Here is a 19,174-nt window from a genome sequence, read left to right as displayed (position 1 = left end):
GCATAGCAAGTGTAGTTCCGCTTCAGGTCTTCTGCTGTGGCTTTTGCAACTGTTAGAGTCCTTATCAGAGTTTTGTCTTCGAAATCTCTAGTAATTTCACTGTAAGAGAAAAACTAGAGCATTACACATGTGAAAGTGCAGCAAGCTTTTAGCGACAGATATTCCTTTCCCTGATATAACCTCTTTCTTTAAAAAGTCCAAAACACATAAAATGATATTTATAAATCAATATACACTTCAGCCTTTAATACAGCTGCAGCTATTCCTTTATCTGATTTTCCTTAATATTTATTTTACCACTCACAATTTTCTCATTGCAGCTGTGCCACGTTGCCTTTTAGAGGAAATGGAAGTTCTTGCCTATAAACAAGAAGATCTCATGAACTCAAGATTCAGAGCTCACGTCACATTCTCTGTGCAGTCCTGGATGAGTCACTTTGTCTCTCTCTGCCTGAATTGACCATCTGCAAAATGGGGATACAGTATTTCCTTTTGCCTTTCCTTTTTCTACACTGGTTTGCAAATCAACTGGGGCAGTGACTGCCTTCCACTTGTAATTCAGCATCCAGCAAACGGGACTTTGATCCTCATTTGAGTTATTTATGTGATTGAACCTCTATTCTTCCTAATCAATACTATGTTTAATATTACATTTTTGTTTTCAGCTTCTGTTTTTCTGAAACACTTTTATCCCTTTTGCTATTTGGGAACACTCCTCTAAATAGCATTGTCTGCCCCTGTTTTGTGAGTCCCACAACAGCACCACCTATTGGCATCACTACCAGGACCTGAACAAACGATGATGAGAACTGGTTAACAAAGCTCCCTCAAACTAATCCATAAGATATGACACAGGAGGCCCCCTCCTTGGAGCTCCTGCTGCTCATCACAGCATGGTGCAAACACAGGGGCTTCTGATTAACAGGGAGACTCCACACTCTATTAGGACTGTCACATGCCTGTACCCACACAGGACCCAGAGATACAAATGAAGGTTCACATTACGTGTTACCTTTGTGTGACTTTTATCTTGGGGTCTGTGATGTCATCTGTGTTTTTCCCATCTATGGTCCACCACACCTCAGTCCGGGAGTCCTTCAGGAATGTGAAGAAAACCTCACAGGGCAGGATAAGGTCATCACCTGCAAAGAAAGGACCATCATCTCCTAGGAAAAAAGGTATTGCAGAGCAGGAACAGCACCAGGCTTACTTTTGTGCTGTCCAAAACCTAACCAGCCTGAGCTCTGCCTCCCTGCAGGAAGGAATGAGGCCAACATCCACTTTCTGACATAAACTGTAATAACAGCTTAACATCCCTGGACATGATGATTTGTGACAGATAGATAAATAGAAAAAAATATCCTGCCTTCTCAAATGTGTTACAAATTCCTTGACTGCACCAAGTGACCCACCCAAAGGGACATGCTCCATGCCAACCACATCCTTGGAAAGCTGCGCAGTGTTAATCAAACCCACTGCACAGGGGACAGATGCCATAAAGTGAAGGATCAACCTCCATAAAAGCATTTTGGTTTGGAAATACTTCTAGAATTTGACTTCTGCTTAAGATCAGACTTGGGAGTGTGAATATCTTTGTGATCAGCCTGTAAGTGATTTTATCTTACAGAGGACTATGGATGAAATCTGACCTTGTGAGCCAAAAGAGCTGTTCTTTAAAGTGAAGACTCTGGTGCTAATCATCATCATTGGCACCACATTTATTACAGCAATGTAATGGGACACAATCCATTTGATATAGGGAATTGCTCCAAAAAGCTATTAGGCAAAACTGATGGTGTGGGGGAAGGGGTGAGGGAAAGGGTGTGGTACCCCACTACCCAGTGCTGCGAGGTCAGCAGAAGGAGAGCTGTCATTAATTAGGAAGTCATCAGCCAAAGAAAGGGAGAGATGAGCAAGAATTGGCTAGAAGGCTGAAGCCACTCTAGGGGTGAATGAGGGAGGATGGGAGCAAACCACAGCCAGGGCCAGGGCTGAGACAAGGTCCTACAGGAATTCTTCTAAGCAGCTGGGTGTCCCCATTTCATCTGCTTCTGCAGCTGCAGCTCTGTATCTCCGTGCCTGAATATCTGTCTTTATTTGTGCTTGCAAAAAATCAACTTTTAAAGCTGTGCTCTCCTATTCTGGCATCAAGAACTGGCATCCCACACTGTCTACCAGGCAACTCATGGCAGCTCGTGTGCTCTGCGAGGGAAAGCAGCGGGGATGCAGGGGCAGGGGAGAGCTTTGTGCCTGGCTGGGTCTCCCTGTCTCACTGGCAGGCTGCGAGTGTTGGACTTTACCTGCTTCCAGTTCGTACAAAACTTTCTCATTTGGAGAGGTGAACTGTGGTGGCAAGGCCTTGTTCGGAGATCCTGCAGGAGACAACAGAGAGCCCCCCATGGGGACCCACACTTCATGAAAACCTGGAATCCTTGCAGCCTCACTCCCAATGCCCTCACACCACACAGCACATTCCCAAATCTAACTCCTGATGCATTTCTGCTGCAGAGTTCCATGCATACACAAATCTAATCCTAGTCCCCAAACTGAGGGCCAGATCCAGATTTTGAGGATCCTCCAAAGTTTAGGTAAGCTAGTTTGGGCCTCTCACATCAGAAGAGCTCCATACCCTTCTCATCTCCCTCAAGGCATAACCTGCACCGGTTTCTTTTTACTGCTGCTTCTAAAAAACAAAATAAAAACATCATTTCCTGTCACATATATTTATTTCATCTCTTAAATCAGATGTTCCCGTGGAACTCAGGATGTATCCTACAGCTCACTAGGTTTTTCAACTCTACAATTCCCTGGCAGGTGTGGGACAGACGCATCCAAGCAGTGGGTACCTGGAGCTCTACCTGGCTGATTAACAGTCTCAACCCCAGCAAAAATGGCTTTGAGGTTCCAAGAAGATCGAGACAAGTTGGCTATAAAGTGACAATCCCACAAACAATGACAAGCAAAGGGCACGGGAGACCACGAGCAGGAGTGCCAGGGTTATGCATTCACATGCCAGCAGAGGGTACCCCTGGCCATCTCATGGGCTGAACCTCAACAGCCTGAGCCTGGCCACTCTCTGTGTTTGGGATATTTGACATGGTGGTGGGAGAGACCTCTACTGCAGTATGTTCTGGGCAGTCACACAAGTCTGACCCCAGCAAGAAAAAATACACCAGGTCAGTTGGGTAATGCAGATTGAATACAACCACAAATGGATTCTGCAACAAACTCTTCCAGCTGTTTTTACCACTTCTGCAGTTATCCACATGCATTTTACTCATTTTAAAGTCATTCTTACCCACCACCTTCATCTTTATGGTTCTGGTGAGATTATAGGTTCTTCCATGGTCCTTGAATGTCACAATACAAGTGTAATTCCCTTTATATGCACTGCGGACAATGCCAATGACAAGCTTGGGCCCTTGGGGATATCTCTCATAGAAGTTATCCACCGAGTTGCAGTTCTGGAGTCAGGCAGAAAAACACTTGAGTTTGGGATTTAAAAGTACAGATACCAGCTTAAATGCTACTACAAAGATCTGATTTTAAACTGTTAATATGACACTTGGGATCATGATGTAGGTCAGACCTAAATACCATGAACTTTGAGCATGCTGGAATATAGACTGCTATGTTCACCTTGAAAATGAAGTGATGAAGCAGATCACCCTAACAGCTTTATCCCACTTTAAACACAGACAGTTTTATAAAAAAGAGATCTCTGATCCAGAAGTACCTTGGCAATCAAAGTGAGCACCTCAGCAGAGTGAAGAATAAAAGTAAAAAGTGACAAGAAGAAAACGATGACATATTCACAAATGGATACTAAACTGAAGGACATGTACCCTGTTGATGTCCTTCTTTTGGGACTAATCAAGCTCTCCTGGCTGAATTCAGCAGAGGATGAGGCCCCAGAGTTTGCAAATAGCAAACGAGAATCAGTAGTACATAAACCTTAATAACTCCTCTCTTTCTGTCAGGTGAGGCAGAAAAACTCTGCCAAAATACCAAGCTGGAGATCCCTTTTCAGAAAGAGGTTATGCAGATAACATCTTGACTGTCATAAAGCCCAAAGATGTGCACATTTTCTAAGAGATTATTTTTGAATGGTACATTTCCAAATCAGATACATCCTAATGGGGTAGTTTAAGACAGGGGTCATATACCATTTTTAATGATTTTTATTAGGCATGGGATGACTTGCTGCCTGAAAAATTACTTTCAAGGGGCTTTTTGTTTCATTCTGCTAATTGATTGCCGAGATGTGAATTTCAATGAACAATACAAGTAAAGCATTTAAACTACTGGAGTGAAACAGCCCCTCTTGATACAAGAGGAAGTTTTTCCTGCACAGTTTTAGAGGTGGGGTTTTTCTTTTGGGTCTTTTTAAATTTTTTTTTTAATCAGCAGATACATTTGTTGACAACTTCCTTTATTATTAAATTCACTTATACAAAATGTTCTACCTAGAAATACAAAAGCACTTTATAGGATGTTATTAAAGAATTTATTCCCATATCTCTCTGACTTTACATCCCCTGAGACTTCTTATTCTCTACTGACTAAAGGCATCCACCTAGAGAGAATGGGTGAGATCAAATTTAATAAAATTGAGCAGTAATTCTGTAGGCAAGAGCCTGAGGATGGCTGGAGACAGTCTGATCATCAGAAAAGTATGAAGGGTGGAGTAGAGATGTCTCAGTCTTTAGAAAAGAGGTTTGCTGAACTGTGTCAAACAGGATACCCGTTGTCCTTGCAGAGCCTGATGTACAACTTCACTTGCTGACCTCAGAGGATTTTGGAAAGGATGCAATTTTCATTAATAGGTAGGTTTTTTTAAAGAAGAGGGAATATGAATGACAGTTTCCTTTACAGGGAATTGAGAGGCTCACACAGCAGGTCAGGCACACTGCCCATAACTGAACTGAGCCACCTAAATCCCTCCTAGGAGTATTTTTCACTTGTGCGCGCTGGTCAAAAAAGCTTCAGTGTTAGCTCTCAGTTCCTTTCCAAGAGCAGTTTTACCCTTGAACTCAATGGAAGCAAAGCTCTTGAAATTAGTAAAGCTTCATTAACAGCATTGTCACTGGGGAGACTCAAATGCAGCTCCATGACTGTCATGCCAACCACTGCTTTTTCACACACACCACTGCATCCCCCCGCCGCCCAAGTACGTCCTTCTTACCAGGTACCACTTGACAGTTGGTGTCACGCTGGCAGGGTAAAACCCATCAATATCTGGACATGTGATCTTCTGATTGGCGTGCTCCAAGTAGAACATCTCCTCAGGAGGTTTTATGGAATGGCTCACACAAGAGTGCTCATCTTTTGGAACAACCTCCAAGGGAAATGCAACTTTGCTGCAGTAGGTTGTGTTCCTAAGGGTGGATGAGAACAGGGCTGATTAGTTGAAACTTGTTTACTCCTACAGCAGCGGAGTGAAATAAAAATTACATCTGCAATAATGAGCGTCATAGTGCTGATGAGGTATGTACAGCCTTAGTTAACTCATTTATAAATGGGAAAGAAAACCCCACCAGAGGTGGCCACACAAGCTCAGAAAAGCCTATAAAGATGACTAACAAGCAACATCCACTCCCCTGCTGCTAAAGCAGATCATAAGGTCAAAGACACAGACAAAAGACAACGTGAGGAAGATCAAAAAGAGCTCTTGTGCATAGCAGATGCTATGTTCATTTTGCACCACAGTTAGACACTTTTAATTTCCTCGAAGTCTGAATCTCATGAATCTTTGCCAAATTAGTGTGCAGTCAAAACATTACCCCTGCATCTGAAGCTATTTTTACTCTAGACTTGCAGATCACTTCTTAATGGTGAGCGCCTGTGGATTTTGCCATGGGCTCAGCAATAATATTTTCACGGACACTTGCAGCAAGGAGAGGCACGCTCATTAACGTCTGCAAGGCTCCAAGCATTATTGCCATGTAAATTGGCTCAGCACTGAGCGGTCTTATAATTGTAACATTCTTTTCCTATTAATGCTTATGTAAATGGTTGTCTCCCTACAGAAAGATCTGGTGCTAACAGCATTGTTTCCCCACCTCCACTAAAGTCCTTTGATTGCACTGAAGAGGTACAGAAGCTGCACCCACAACCTACCTGAGCATGCAGGTGTAATTCCCAGTGTCATTGAGAAGAGCAGGCCAGAACCAAAGGGTGTCTTTATCCTTACTGATGTGATTGTCCGGTAGACGGTAATTAATGGGCTCCTCCAGATCCCGGTCCTGCGCGATCCTGTACCAGATCAGGGTTAAGCCAGCAGAGTGGGCTGTGCTATAGTTGTACTTCAAGAAGGTCTCAAAAAGTGGGCATTTGATCTTGGCAGGTTCCCCATCATAAATCTGGATCTGCTTCATGGTGTCCACACCCCAGTCATCGCAGCGCTCTGCAGCCGGAAGAACAAGGCGCCTTAGTTGCAAGTCTGTGGGAGGAAAACAGTTCTGCCCATGCTCCCCACAGCCCTTGGTCCTGCCCCCGCTAAAATCAGAGGCAAAACCATAGTGTTTTCAATGAAAGCAAACTGGGCTTTTATAAACAGAGCAAGAACACTGTGTTCATTTCTAGAGAACTGGAAACTTCTGTTTTCATTTGTACACCTCCTACGTTTCTGCCAAGCTATTCATCTCACATCAGGACAATAGAATAGGATAGTCCTGCATAAAACTAGACTTCCTAGAGAGCTCCAAGAAAATTTACCACAAAAAAAGTCTTATGTGGGAAGATAAAATTTGGATGACAATAATGCCAGAGGTGTGTGTGCATCCATACACAGTGATAGGGAAGATGAAAATAGATGTGCTGAAATAGGAAGAGAAAAAAAAAAACCTCAAACATCAACCCTCCCTTAGAGCTGTGGGTCACTTTCCCTGGCAGAAGAAGCTACACTGTGGGTTCCAGAAGTGAGGACTGTGATGGATTCATGTGACACCTGTGCACACCAGGATAACACAATGAGCACAAGCACTAGTAAGTGACACAGAGAGACTCTTGATAGCAAAGTTTAGGAGTGGAGGCTGAGGAGCAGAAGGGACGGTATGGGGGAGGTAGCAGCAAGTTCTCTTGTATTCCCAGGCAGTGCCCAGGTGCAAACCCCAAGCAACAACAGGCAGTGGCTCAGCGTGGCTCACAGCAGACTTGGACTGACATAGAAACTGGCCAGCAAGAGAAAAAGCTGTACAGAGCCTTTTTTTTTCTAATTACTTTTTAGAAAAAATATTCTTGTCATTAGCAAACAGTTTCATGACAAAAAGCACAGTCTAAACCCACTTCTCTTCTGAGGACTCCACTCCATTCCTCCTACCCATCAGGATGTCCAGGCAGGCAGAGACTCAGTGCAAGCAAAGCACAGTACCAGGGTGTCAGCAAACCTGAGAGCAACCTGCACTGTTGGAGCCAACTGAGACACACGGAGGAGCTGCTGTCACTCCACCTCCTGTCTCCCCACACTGACGAGGCAGAGCACAGCATGGCACACTTCCCAGTCCCTCTCTTGTAGCTGCTGGGAGGCATTTGCTAGGGCAGCCTGACGTCTGAGAACCCGAAATGAGTCAAACAGGAGAGGGGTGTGCTGCCTGCAGCAGTGCTTGGGAGCAGTGTCTCAGCACATCACACACAGGCTCACCAGAGACAACACTGCAAAGCCTCTCACATTTGCAGATACTAGAAGAACTCAGACTGGGAAGAGAAGTAGAATACAATATGCTCTTTGAGACCAATTCTTCTGAATTCTTCTGAACTGACTTCACACGCCCAAAGCAGGATTTCTGGCATTCATTCTTCCCTAAATAGACAGTGGGATGTAGCTTGCCCCCAAATTCATACTTAATTAAAAAAAAGCAGAGATAAACCTTTGAGAAGACAGGCCTGCAGCACTTAAAGGCAATGATGCTAACTCCTGTGGCTCAGCAATGGTTAGTCATGGGCAGGAGGAATCTGGGCCAGTAAGAATAGAAATGTTTTCTGGCGGGTTTACACATAAATGTAAATGCAAGCTGCAGTATGCCAAACACCCATATGACAGAGTGCTACTTCTGCAGGAAGAGAACGAATTGGGCTAGGAAGAGGCAGTGAAGCTACCCAGAACACAAGCATTTGTTCATAGGAACCCCAAACCCAAATAGCTGGAGAGTGCTCATCATCTAAAAACATACAGATCTTTCAAAACTGCACAGCATCACACACCATGGCTGCTACCACAGCCAGAGCCAAGGCTCATTTTGAAAGACCAAACCACTGTTGGAAGCCTTACACCATGGGAAGGGGCATAACGACCCATCAGCACCACGATCAGGGCCAACTGGAACCAGCACGCTGCTTTATGCTGGTGGGGCCATGGATTAGGCATGGTCAAGTGTCCTTAGAGTGGTAATAAGACAAATGAGCCTGCAGAGACTGCCTGCTAACTGCATGATAAAGCATGGATTGTTGCTGTAGTGGTTTTGCTCATGGAGACAGGGCATTTTTTCTGTAAAGAAAGGCTTCCCCTCTGAAAGGAGCAGACCTGGGTCTGTAAATCAGGATGCCCAGGTTCTCTTCCCACCACCTGACTTGTGTCTGCTCTTGGGCTGCATAAAGGCAAATCATTGTTATTACTTCAAATGGCAGGAGTGGGGAGAGAGAAAACTATATAAAACATTACTGTACTGAAATTCTTGGAGTCAAAATCAATGAAATTTGCAATCATGAGCAGCTCTTGCATTTTGCAACAGCCCATAAATCAGCACTGTAAAACTACTTACCCGTTCAACCTGAATGAGTTATTGAAAATAAATACAACTATTTTATTCTTTTTCTTCCTACATTTCTCTAGAACAATGCCCAGACCTTGTCTTCTTGGCTTTGGAAGAGGGGACTGTTGCAGTTTTACTGTAAGTGCTGTACCTGGAGAGTTTGTCTCAGAGTTGGCCTGGCTTCAGGGACACTGTCACAGCAAACGGGTGGTGCTAAGGCTCCCCACATGTGCCCTGCACCTGACTTGTGTCTGCTCTTGGGCTGCATAAAGGCAAATCATTGTTATTACTTCAAATGGCAGGAGTGGGGAGAGAGAAAACTATATAAAACATTACTGTACTGAAATTCTTGGAGTCAAAAATCAATGAAATTTGCAATCATGAGCAGCTCTTGCATTTTGCAACAGCCCATAAATCAGCACTGTAAAACTACTTACCCGTTCAACCTGAATGAGTTATTGAAAATAAATACAACTATTTTATTCTTTTTCTTCCTACATTTCTCTAGAACAATGCCCAGACCTTGTCTTCTTGGCTTTGGAAGAGGGGACTGTTGCAGTTTTACTGTAAGTGCTGTACCTGGAGAGTTTGTCTCAGAGTTGGCCTGGCTTCAGGGACACTGTCACAGCAAACGGGTGGTGCTAAGGCTCCCCACATGTGCCCTGCCCTGGGGTGCTGCAGGCTCTGAGCTGAACCCCAGACACAGCACATAACTGCTGGTCATGAACATCTGCACCCAGAGCACAGGAGCAGCCGTGCAGTGAGAGATCCCAGGCTGTGCCTCCCTCCCAAGGCAAGGACTCCTCCTGGCTGCCAGGGCAAAGCCACCCAGCATGACTCCGAGGGCTCAGGGGCCAATGCCATGACCCATCACTCAGCAGAGATGGCAGGAACACCACAGGCTGCAGCAAGATGTCCTTAACACATAAAACAGCAAGGACAGTGGTGCTTTGCACAGCTTCCCTCCTCCCTGTGCCATGCTGACAGTTATACTGCTATTTCTACATTTTGGGGTGTTTCACGCCCGAGAGACCCGGGCTCTGCCTGATAAAATGTGTGAGAACTGCAGGGCACCCCTCACATACACCTTTGTGAGCCTCTTCCTCCTCAGCTGTGACAGTGCTCTTCTCCCTGTGACAACAGCAACCTTGCTGTGGTGGCACTTCTGCAGCAGACCCCAGCAGATGGGGCAACATGTCCACACACATGCATAAAGTAGAGGGGATACTCACATTATAATTTTATTTGCGTCCAACAGTTCCCCACAACGTTTTGTGCTCCTTCCACTATTTTAAGCTCTATGGATACTCAGACCCTACTTGCTGCTAACATCAGCATGCCACTTACTTGTATGTCAGTCTAAACTGGAGATAGCCTGAAAAAAAATGGCATGACTAACCCTTCACTGGCATAAAGCAGTTCCACTGCGAAAAAAAATATATATGGCATGACTGACCCTTCACTGGCATAAAGCAGTTCCACTGTGGAAAAAAAAAATATATACACACACATTGATATATCCTGATTCCAGTAACAATATTTGAAGGAGCACTGCAGAGAGAAGATGCAAGGATCCAGTTCTAATTGTGAGAAACAGCACTAACTTCTATGGTGCTGTGCTCATTTGCAGCAACTCACACTTGTTTTCACTGGCTAAGCCTCAGAAGCAAGTTTCTTCTCTCTTGAAATGTTTCCCACACAAACCAGCTGCCGGAGTTAAGAGCAGCTCCTGATTAAATCAAGTGGGATCAGCATTCATGCTGTGACTCCAAAGGTTTGCTAACAAATGGAAACTAGTGAGGAAATGGAGCTATATCCAACTCCGTGTCTTTTCTGTGCTGCAGCAAATGGAGCACTACACACACACCTGAGGGACACAGTAAAATTCTCTAAAAATACACCATCCCACAAATGCACCTTCCTAGAAATGCCTCTACAAAATGATTTTGAAAGAAGCCACCTTGTTCTCAGTACCAATCAGAAGCACTGCAGATGCCTTGACCCCTCTTACCGCTGATGCTCTGCAACTACACAGTGAGGCAGTCTATGACCCATAATATCTACCCAGGACAGACACTGCAGGAAAAAGGCAAGAAATGGTCCTCTTCACACAGCCCTGCTTAGGAAAAGGAGTGAGGATCATATAGGCTAGAGGGAGGCAGCATGGTAGAAGGAAACAATCAGAACTGGAAGAGAAACTTCAGGCAGGGCAGAAGTGTGAGGATAAGGATGCCCACCTTGATTTCATGTGCCTTCAGGGGCCTGCCTTGCATACAGACTGGGACCGTGCAGTGGCAGCAGGACACGAAGCCATCAGTGCTGCCAGCTGAATGATCCCTGCCCTTCACACCACTTCAGCTGAGGCATCAGATGGGGCTGTACTATCATAGGATGATTTGGGTTGGAAGGAACCTTAAAAATCACCCAGTTCCAACACCCCTGGTGTGGGTGCACAGACATCTCCCTCTAGACCATGTTGCTGAAAGACCCATCTTACCTGGCCTTGAACACTTCCAGGGATAGGGCATCCACAACTTTTCTGGGTATCCTCACCACCCTTACAGCAAAGAATTTCTTCCTAATATCAAATCTAAACCCACCCTCCCTAAGCTTAAGGTCATTCTCCCTTGTCCCATCATGACATGCCCTTGTGGAAAGTCCTTCTCCAGCTTTCCTGTAGCCTCTTTCTGTACTGGAAGGGCTCTAAGGTCTCCTCAGAGCCTTTTCTTTTCCAGGCTGAGCAGCCCCAACTCTCTCAGCCTGTCTTCATAGGAGAGGTGCTCCAGGTCTCTCTGATCAACTTCATGCCCTCCTCTGGACTCACTCCTACTGATTCATGTCCCTTGTATGTTGGGGACCCCAGAGTTGAACATACCACTGCAGGTGGGGTCTCACCAGAGTAGAGGGGCAGAATCACCTCCCTTGACCTCCTGGCCGCACATCTTTTGCTGTGATCCAGGACACAGTTGGCTTTTTGGGGCTGCCAAGCCATATCTCAACAGCTTCCTACTTTCTTCATCTGCCCCTGCTGCATTACCTTAAAGCAAAGCTGGTATGAGTCAGCCTCTACCCGGGGGGCACAGCAAGGCCAGCCCGTTATCATGGTGCACGAATCAGCATCAATAAGGCAGAAAAAGCTGATCATGCAAAGCAATTAAGCAAGAATTAATCATTACTACCTTAAAAAAATTTTCCTCACCACCATCTTTCACGCTCAGTCAGTTTAGATGGAAGCAGAGGAAGCCGGGCCAAATGCAAGAGCTGTGCTGTGAGCACAGGAGGCACCAGCTGTGCCCAGCACCACGCGTGGGTGCGTCTCCCATTTATACTGGTGCCAGGAGCACCCACTCTCCCCACTGAGTCTGCATCCTTCCTTTTCCACCCTGCAGGAGACCACCCCCTGCTCCCTGGCTGTGTTCTCTGCTCAGTAGTATCCCATCTGACCATACAGCATGGCAAAGGGAGAGAAGCATGGAACAAAACAAATGAGAAGCTCTGCCCTTAACTGGGAGAAGAGACACAGACCCAAACACACCGAGATGGGTGGGAATGATGCAGGAGTTGGGTTAGACCCAGCCAAGATCAGCTGGCTCTCACCATTTGCTCTCACTACTTCTGCAGCAGTGACGGTGGTCACAGAACTCCTCAAAACTGGTTGTAGCTCAGTGCTGCCTTGGAGGCTCAGCCTAGAAGCTGTGCCAACTCTGCAGAAAATTATAATCTGACTTCCAGTGGAAACGCATCCAAAGAGGCCTCTCATAACCTCACTGCCTTCCTCCCACAGCCTCTCCAGCAGAGCAAGGAGGTGGAAGTGGTCCTGGCACAAACTTCCTACACAGCCCAGCCTCATCCATGCAGTTCTGCTGGGATGACACTGGTGACATGGTTTTACACTTCTCCCAAGTCTCATCATATTCATCCTGTGTTGCCACTGAGCTGTGATGCCCCCCCAGAAGCAGCTCATCTGGATGCTGCACACTAGGATGGAGTCTCTCTCTCTTCCCAAGTGCTTTTATCATTTAAATAGATAGGACAGCTGAGAAAAGGAGAAGGAAAATGACTTCCTGTTGCAAAATGGCTCAGTTTCAAAAAGCACTTGTGCATTGTGGTTGATTAACTTTAGGCCCCGAATGTCTAATTTAAACAGGTGTGACAACCTGTCTCTGCCAAAGTCATGAAAAACAAGCAAGCTGACTGCATAAACTGTTGACTTTGGGGGAAGCAGCCAAAGCAAGACATCCAAAAAACCATGATTTCATAATGGAGCCCAGAGCTTCTGACTCTGAATCTCCTTATCTCATCAAGCACAGCCTGTAACATGGGGTAGTTGTTATTTGTGTCTCTCAGAACTCCTCCACAGTGAGCTTTGTGACTTCACTCTCTATCTGTGCATAAAGCTGTTTACTGCATGTGGCACAGAGTATTTTGGTTACCTCCAGCAACTGGGCCAAAAAAAAAAAAAAAATTATATTCAGATTTCTCTAGCAAGCTTGACATATTTTCCTGGAGGCTTTCTTTAAATTTGAGATCCAAAGGGGTAGTTGTTATTTGTGTCTCTCAGAACTCCTCCACAGTGAGCTTTGTGACTTCACTCTCTATCTGTGCATAAAGCTGTTTACTGCATGTGGCACAGAGTATTTTGGTTACCTCCAGCAACTGGGCCAAAAAAAAAAAAAAAAATTATATTCAGATTTCTCTAGCAAGCTTGACATATTTTCCTGGAGGCTTTCTTTAAATTTGAGATCCAAACGATAAAGGTAGCGGCATGAACTGCTTCCCTGAAGGATAAGAAGAGCAAACAGCTACTTTCCATCCCGCTTCATTGAGAAAATTGTTGCGTGAAGCAAAGCAGAGCAGCATAGGAAGAGGAGAGATACAGGAAATTGAACACCCCATTGCAAAAGTCATCTGTAGGAGAGGCAGCATGAAAAGGGGGCTTACCTGATTAGCATCATGCTGAGCTGTGCTCAAGCTGGCAGGGGCTCTTCTGTGTGTCTGGGACATCATGCTGGGACTTGACAAGGTCCAGGCTGAACTCCTGGCTCTGCCAACAGGCTTGCTTAGCTAATACCTGCAGCCCAGCTACTGCACTTAGCCAGGTGCTCTGTTGCCTGCTTTAAAATACAGTCAGCAATTCTTCCCTGTCCATCCCACAGGGATGTCTGCATTACAAAGATGCTGCAGCAGTTGCCCGAGGACGGCAACTGAAAAAACTCCGCAGGCGGTAAAATGCACTGTAAGGGTCCAAGAGTCCGGCAGAGTCACCTGGGTGCCACAGAACGTCTCACAGTGAGAGCACGACTGTGGCTCTGGAAGGGGACACGACAGCTCCCTGATGCCCTATGTGACACACACAGAGGAGCAAAGTGACTGTTCAATACCATAGCAGCAACACACCCAAAAAGGGCTGCTTTCCTGCACACACTTCAATGCAGATAGGTCACACCACGATGACGCCGGCACAGAGCTCACCCCTCACAACCCATTTCCTCAGCTGACAAGAAGCAGACAAGAGGTTTTATCTCCTCAGCGGGCACAGCTCTGGCTGGTGTGGAGGGAGGCCGGCGGCTGCGGAGACACGTCTGCACCCAGGTCAGCTCTGCACCACGGGTTTTATCTCCATCCACTCCAGGGCTGCGCACCTTTTAACACCCTCAGTGTCAAATGACTTCGTGACCCCAAGCACCATAAACTTCTACAGCCACAGTAGCTCACAGATAGGTATGGATGGTTATAAAATCATGTCCTAAATTAGGACAGCAAGAAGCTGAGATTGGAAGAGTAGGAGGAAGTCAGGAAATCCCAGGAGATGATGGTGGGGGAGGGATTTAGTCTCTTTAGAAAACAATAATACAGTTTAATCTATTTTTCTTTTGACTTTACACACTAAAATAAGCTTCTCAGCTTCTGGGGCTGTCACAAATCGTAATGAAAATAAAGCCACTGGAACCCCATCAGTAGAGTAAGAGCCATATAGTTATAATCCTGAGGAGCTGCACAGGGCTCTCCATCTTCAAAGTGTTTTACAGACAGTAATTTATTAATCTGCAAATTTCCCCTGGCCAAAAGTAACTGTTCTGCCTCTCTGCTAAGCATGAGAGACACACAGTGCAGTTCAACTCTCGGGAGAGACAGTGCAGGCAGTGGCTCTGACCTCTGGAGCCAGACCTCTGTTTCTTTCTCACTGCAGTCAGAACTCCACTGCTCCAGCCACCACCTGAATCCAGAAGCATTGGTGACATCTAGCACTTTGGAGCCAACTCCAGAGCAAACAAAACCAAAGTAGCTGAAAGCCTCTGATATGGGGGAGTGTAAATAGACATGTTCACAATCCAGCAAGTAACAGCAAAACCTGAAATAAAGCTCCCAGGACAGAAGCTCCTGGCTGCCTTCCAGCCACTACCTGCCATGCTGGAGTATCATTCTGGCCCAGTCCCGGGCTCATCCTACCACACAGTCTGTCTGATAGCCCCCAAGGGAGCTACAGAGGCATTTCCTATGCAAACATGACGATTCCCCCCACCAAAGGGCTATTTATGCACAGCAGGTACCTGCTCACACTATGTGGGTCTGTTGGATAATCAGCATGAGGCTGCTCCTCCTCTCCTGGCACCAATATTCTTCTGCTTTTGCAATTTGCTAAGACAATATTCCCAACCACGGTCATCTCCCCAGCCCTCACCCTAGAAAAGCTGAGAATTCTTGGAGGGTGAGAGAGCAGCCTGGTTAGCAGAGAGAAAAAAATGGAACAAGAAGCACAATTACAGCTACATCTTATAAATAAGTCCGTGTCTAACACTGGCCGGCTTTGTTCAGAAGTAAGAAGATAACATTATTCTGTATTCCAACTGGCTGTTATGTTCTTTGTCCGACTGGTTTTTTATCTCTTTTAAGCCAGTGTATATTCATATGACTTCAGCAGTGCCAAAGAAACCATTGTAAGACCAGACCTGGGTCCAGCAGTTTTTGTTATCCTTCTCTGGCTATCAGAACATCTGGGTGCATTAAGCATCCTACAACATGAGTTCCATCTTAAGGATGGCTTAGCTAGGCAAGGAGAGCAGAAGACCTTGAATACCACTGCAAACAGCGACCCGAAGGTCACGAGTAAGGAATTCAAGCCCATACACTGCAGATCATGTATATTCTCAAGACTAGGAATGATTTGCCCACGCGTTCAGCATGAGCGAATAGAAGACTCAGGCACCAATTCAGTCTCAGGCTCTACATCTTTTACTCTACACTACTCAGATCACATTTCTTCCCTCGTACAGCTTGCACCTCCCTTTCAGCAACTGATTTTGTTTCAGCACCCGTCTCCATACGCAGCAGAAACAGCAGAGCCCAGAGAACAGATGTTTAGAGCCACAGTGTGGTAGGCAAAATCTGGAGGGGAAATAAAGTTTATGAGTTTGTCTCTCCAGTAGGAAGCAGGGTGAAGCACAATGCTAAAGCTTTCTGACACACTGCCAGAGATACTGACAGCCATAGTGACTGAACTGGATGGAAAGACCACGTGCAGCCAGAGCAGTGCTGGCATTTTAGAGCCAAAATTTAGCAAGTGTTGGTTCCTCACTTCCTCTTGGGACTCCTCACAGAGCTTGGGACTCAGTAGAGTCGGTACCCCTGGCTTAGGCAGTCCCTGGTCAGTGCTGCTGACCAGACTGCTCCACTGGGAAGGATGGCAGACGCAGGAAAAGTGGCAGCAAACCACAACAGAACTTGGCTGGAGAGAGAGCTGGTCCCAACAATACAGCAATACATGACTTAATAGTCAAAGCACGAAAAGGACTCAGCTGAAATGACAAATCCCTACCATGTTACACATGTTAAATATCCCAGGAGCCAGGTTCCCCAGTGAGAGCTACCCATCTCCATGGCCGTGCTTGGTGTTAGGGGACCACCAGGGCAGCTGTAGACTGTGCACAGCCCTTCTGCATTCACTCCAGATAAGCTCAGCTCTGATCCTCCTACCTACACTCCCTGCTTCGAGAAGGAAAAGCAAGTGCAAACGCTGTAACATTCCCAGAACAGGGCCAGTCTCCCAAACTGCTCTGTATTTATGACTTTGCAAGGGTGAAACCAGCTCCAGTCTCCTTTTGGTGCCAGTCCCAGGAAACCCCCGCAGTGAAACAGAGGGCTGCACAGACGGCTGCCCCTCCATCCAAGTACAGCCATCCAAGCCCATCATGAATAACAAAGGACATTCTGACAGCCAAAACCAGTTTATGAAGTCCATGGCCCAAAAAGGAAGCTTTGAACTGAAGAGTGTGTCTGACACTCACAGACCTGCAGTGGATTTGCAGGAGAAGTGTATTTTAACTGATCACGAGACTCATGTATCACCCCCTGACTTACATCCTTGCAGCACTTTACAAGGGTTCTGACCACCCTGTACAGCAAATCTCTGCTAAAGGAGAAATATTTAAAAAGTACCAAACACCCTGCAGAAATGCATGGAGGGTTCTGGTTCTGCCAGATCAATTGGCATGAGCCTGTGTGACCCAAATGCCAGGGTGCTCATTTCAGCTGAGTGAAATCAGCATCCTCCCAGCCGACTGCGTCAGCTTTTAGAGCTGCTGTAACATTTCCTGGGCAATCCTGATTCAATTGCACCTACCTCTCATTTCTGCAAAAGCCCAAGATGACTGCACGTGGGGTGTTGTAATGCTGCCTCAGCAGGAGGAGGATGTTGCGTTGGTGGAGAGCAGAACAGCTCGTCCAGAAGCACAAGCAAAGCAGGGATTTTCCCAGCGAGCAGCAGAGATCCATGCCTTCCCCAGGCACTCCTACTACCTAGGGCTTAGTGAAGGAGACCTAGGCTGTGTATTCTTTTTCCTTTGCTGTTTCCCCTTTGCTCACCACTTCTACCCAGCCCCTGTTAGCCAGGATGGGACATCCCCTGCTGAAGATCACGGCCTACTGTGAGTGCCTGCAGCCCTTGGGCAGCCCAAGCAGAAGAACCTCCCAGGCTTCAGCCACTGCACTGAAATGAACCTTGCCAGAGTGCACGTTGTGAATCCGGCCACAATAATTCAGTGTGGTCCAAGAGAGAACGACACAAGAGCTGTTCATCTGCTCGGGGTATATTGTAACTGCTTGTTTGCCAGCACTGCAGAGGGACAAGGGTTCATGGGGGGACTTGTCAAACCCCTGCACAGCCCTTATTTCTGAACATTTCCCCCATAAAACCAGCTCCTGTTCTTTCTTCCCTCCCCCCTTCCACTCGCCTCCTGCAAATCATGCTGTCTCCTTCCACCCCCAAATAGGAAGTCCGGAGACGAGACATGCACAATCTGCCTCTTCACAAGAGCCGGGCTGAACGAGTGCCAGAGGAGCTTCGAGCATGACAACATATTTCCTGTCAGGAAAGTGAGTCAGTGAGACGGGTATCAGAGCTCCTCTTACTCTAGAAGTTCCCCTCTCCCCTTGCATTGCTGAGACATGAGTCAGAATTGGAGAGCTGAATCTCAGTCCCCTTCAGATCCAACCAGGAATAACAGAGTTCAGGTTCAAGCCCGGGCTCTTCCAGCAACTCAGTGACAAGGCAGCTCCATGGGCCGAGCCCTGGTTTCGTCCCTCACAGAAGGCAATAACGATACTGACCAAGGGCACAGAATGAGTTTGCAAAGCACTTTTAGGTCAAGGTGATGCTGCTATTTGCTAAGGCACCTGTTCACACCACACTGGTCGTCTCTACACAGAGCACTGCACAACACCCAACCAGAACTAACATTGTGTTCGTGCATTTTGCTAAAGTATTTTACACACAACCATTTAATCCAGAAATACTGCAAATGCTTAAAGCTCACTGCAGATAGCTTTCCTCTCTGCACAGTAAGTGGGCAGGTCCATCACGTGCCATGTCCTTACCTGAGCCTCTGCCGAGGGTGACCATGGACAGCCAGAGTGAAACCAGCAGGACACTGACCATCTTCATCCTGGGAGACAAAGCACACAGACCTGGTTATTTGACACTTTTACCACTGCAGGCCATGTTTTTAACTCTGAATGTATGTGCTTATCCCTCCACCCACCCAGTGATCCTTTAATTCTGGCATGTCCCTGTTTTATTTCATTAAGATTCCTTAACAACAGCACCCACGTGGCAGCCTGCAGGCAGCTCACCAGGCTGGGGAGGTGATGGCTCTGAAGAGGACAGCCCAGCTCACTGACTTAAGTCACCCGAATAGTCTACATCCAGGAGCACAAGGAGTTAAATGGACACTTGTAGGCTAGAAATCCCAAGCTTTGACTCCCTAAAGAAGGTCCTTTGCCAAGACCTCCTTCTGCTCATCTCTAAGAACAAGTGTAGAGAGCACTCGCGGTGGCTGTGGCACATCTACACTGAGCACGTGTTCGACAATTTGACAGGACGGCCACACCAGCACAGTGCAAATTGGCAGGGTCTGCTGCCAGTGACC

General features: G+C 46.5%; 1 protein-coding gene across 1 annotated transcript in view; it reads right to left on the bottom strand.

The window, feature by feature from the left end:
- IL1RAP (interleukin 1 receptor accessory protein) overlaps window positions 1-18,706 on the bottom strand; it is a 26,386-nt gene extending 7,680 nt beyond the window's left edge. Inside the window, exons 1-7 of the mRNA XM_017727048.1 lie at window positions 18,624-18,706; window positions 6,121-6,442; window positions 5,186-5,378; window positions 3,299-3,464; window positions 2,301-2,372; window positions 1,013-1,142; window positions 3-99 (exon numbers count right to left, since the gene is read on the bottom strand). Of these exons, the coding sequence (XP_017582537.1) occupies window positions 3-99; window positions 1,013-1,142; window positions 2,301-2,372; window positions 3,299-3,464; window positions 5,186-5,378; window positions 6,121-6,442; window positions 18,624-18,690 (1,047 nt within the window). The 5' untranslated portion in view covers window positions 18,691-18,706. The remainder of the gene's footprint in view (window positions 1-2; window positions 100-1,012; window positions 1,143-2,300; window positions 2,373-3,298; window positions 3,465-5,185; window positions 5,379-6,120; window positions 6,443-18,623) is intronic.
- Between the last annotated feature and the right edge of the window lie 468 nt (window positions 18,707-19,174).

This window comes from Corvus brachyrhynchos, unplaced genomic scaffold (assembly GCF_000691975.1).
Source record: "Corvus brachyrhynchos isolate BGI_N302 unplaced genomic scaffold, ASM69197v1 scaffold162, whole genome shotgun sequence".
In the NCBI taxonomy this organism is placed as follows: Eukaryota; Metazoa; Chordata; class Aves; order Passeriformes; family Corvidae; genus Corvus; species Corvus brachyrhynchos.
This window is presented reverse-complemented; position numbering and strand designations above follow the sequence as displayed.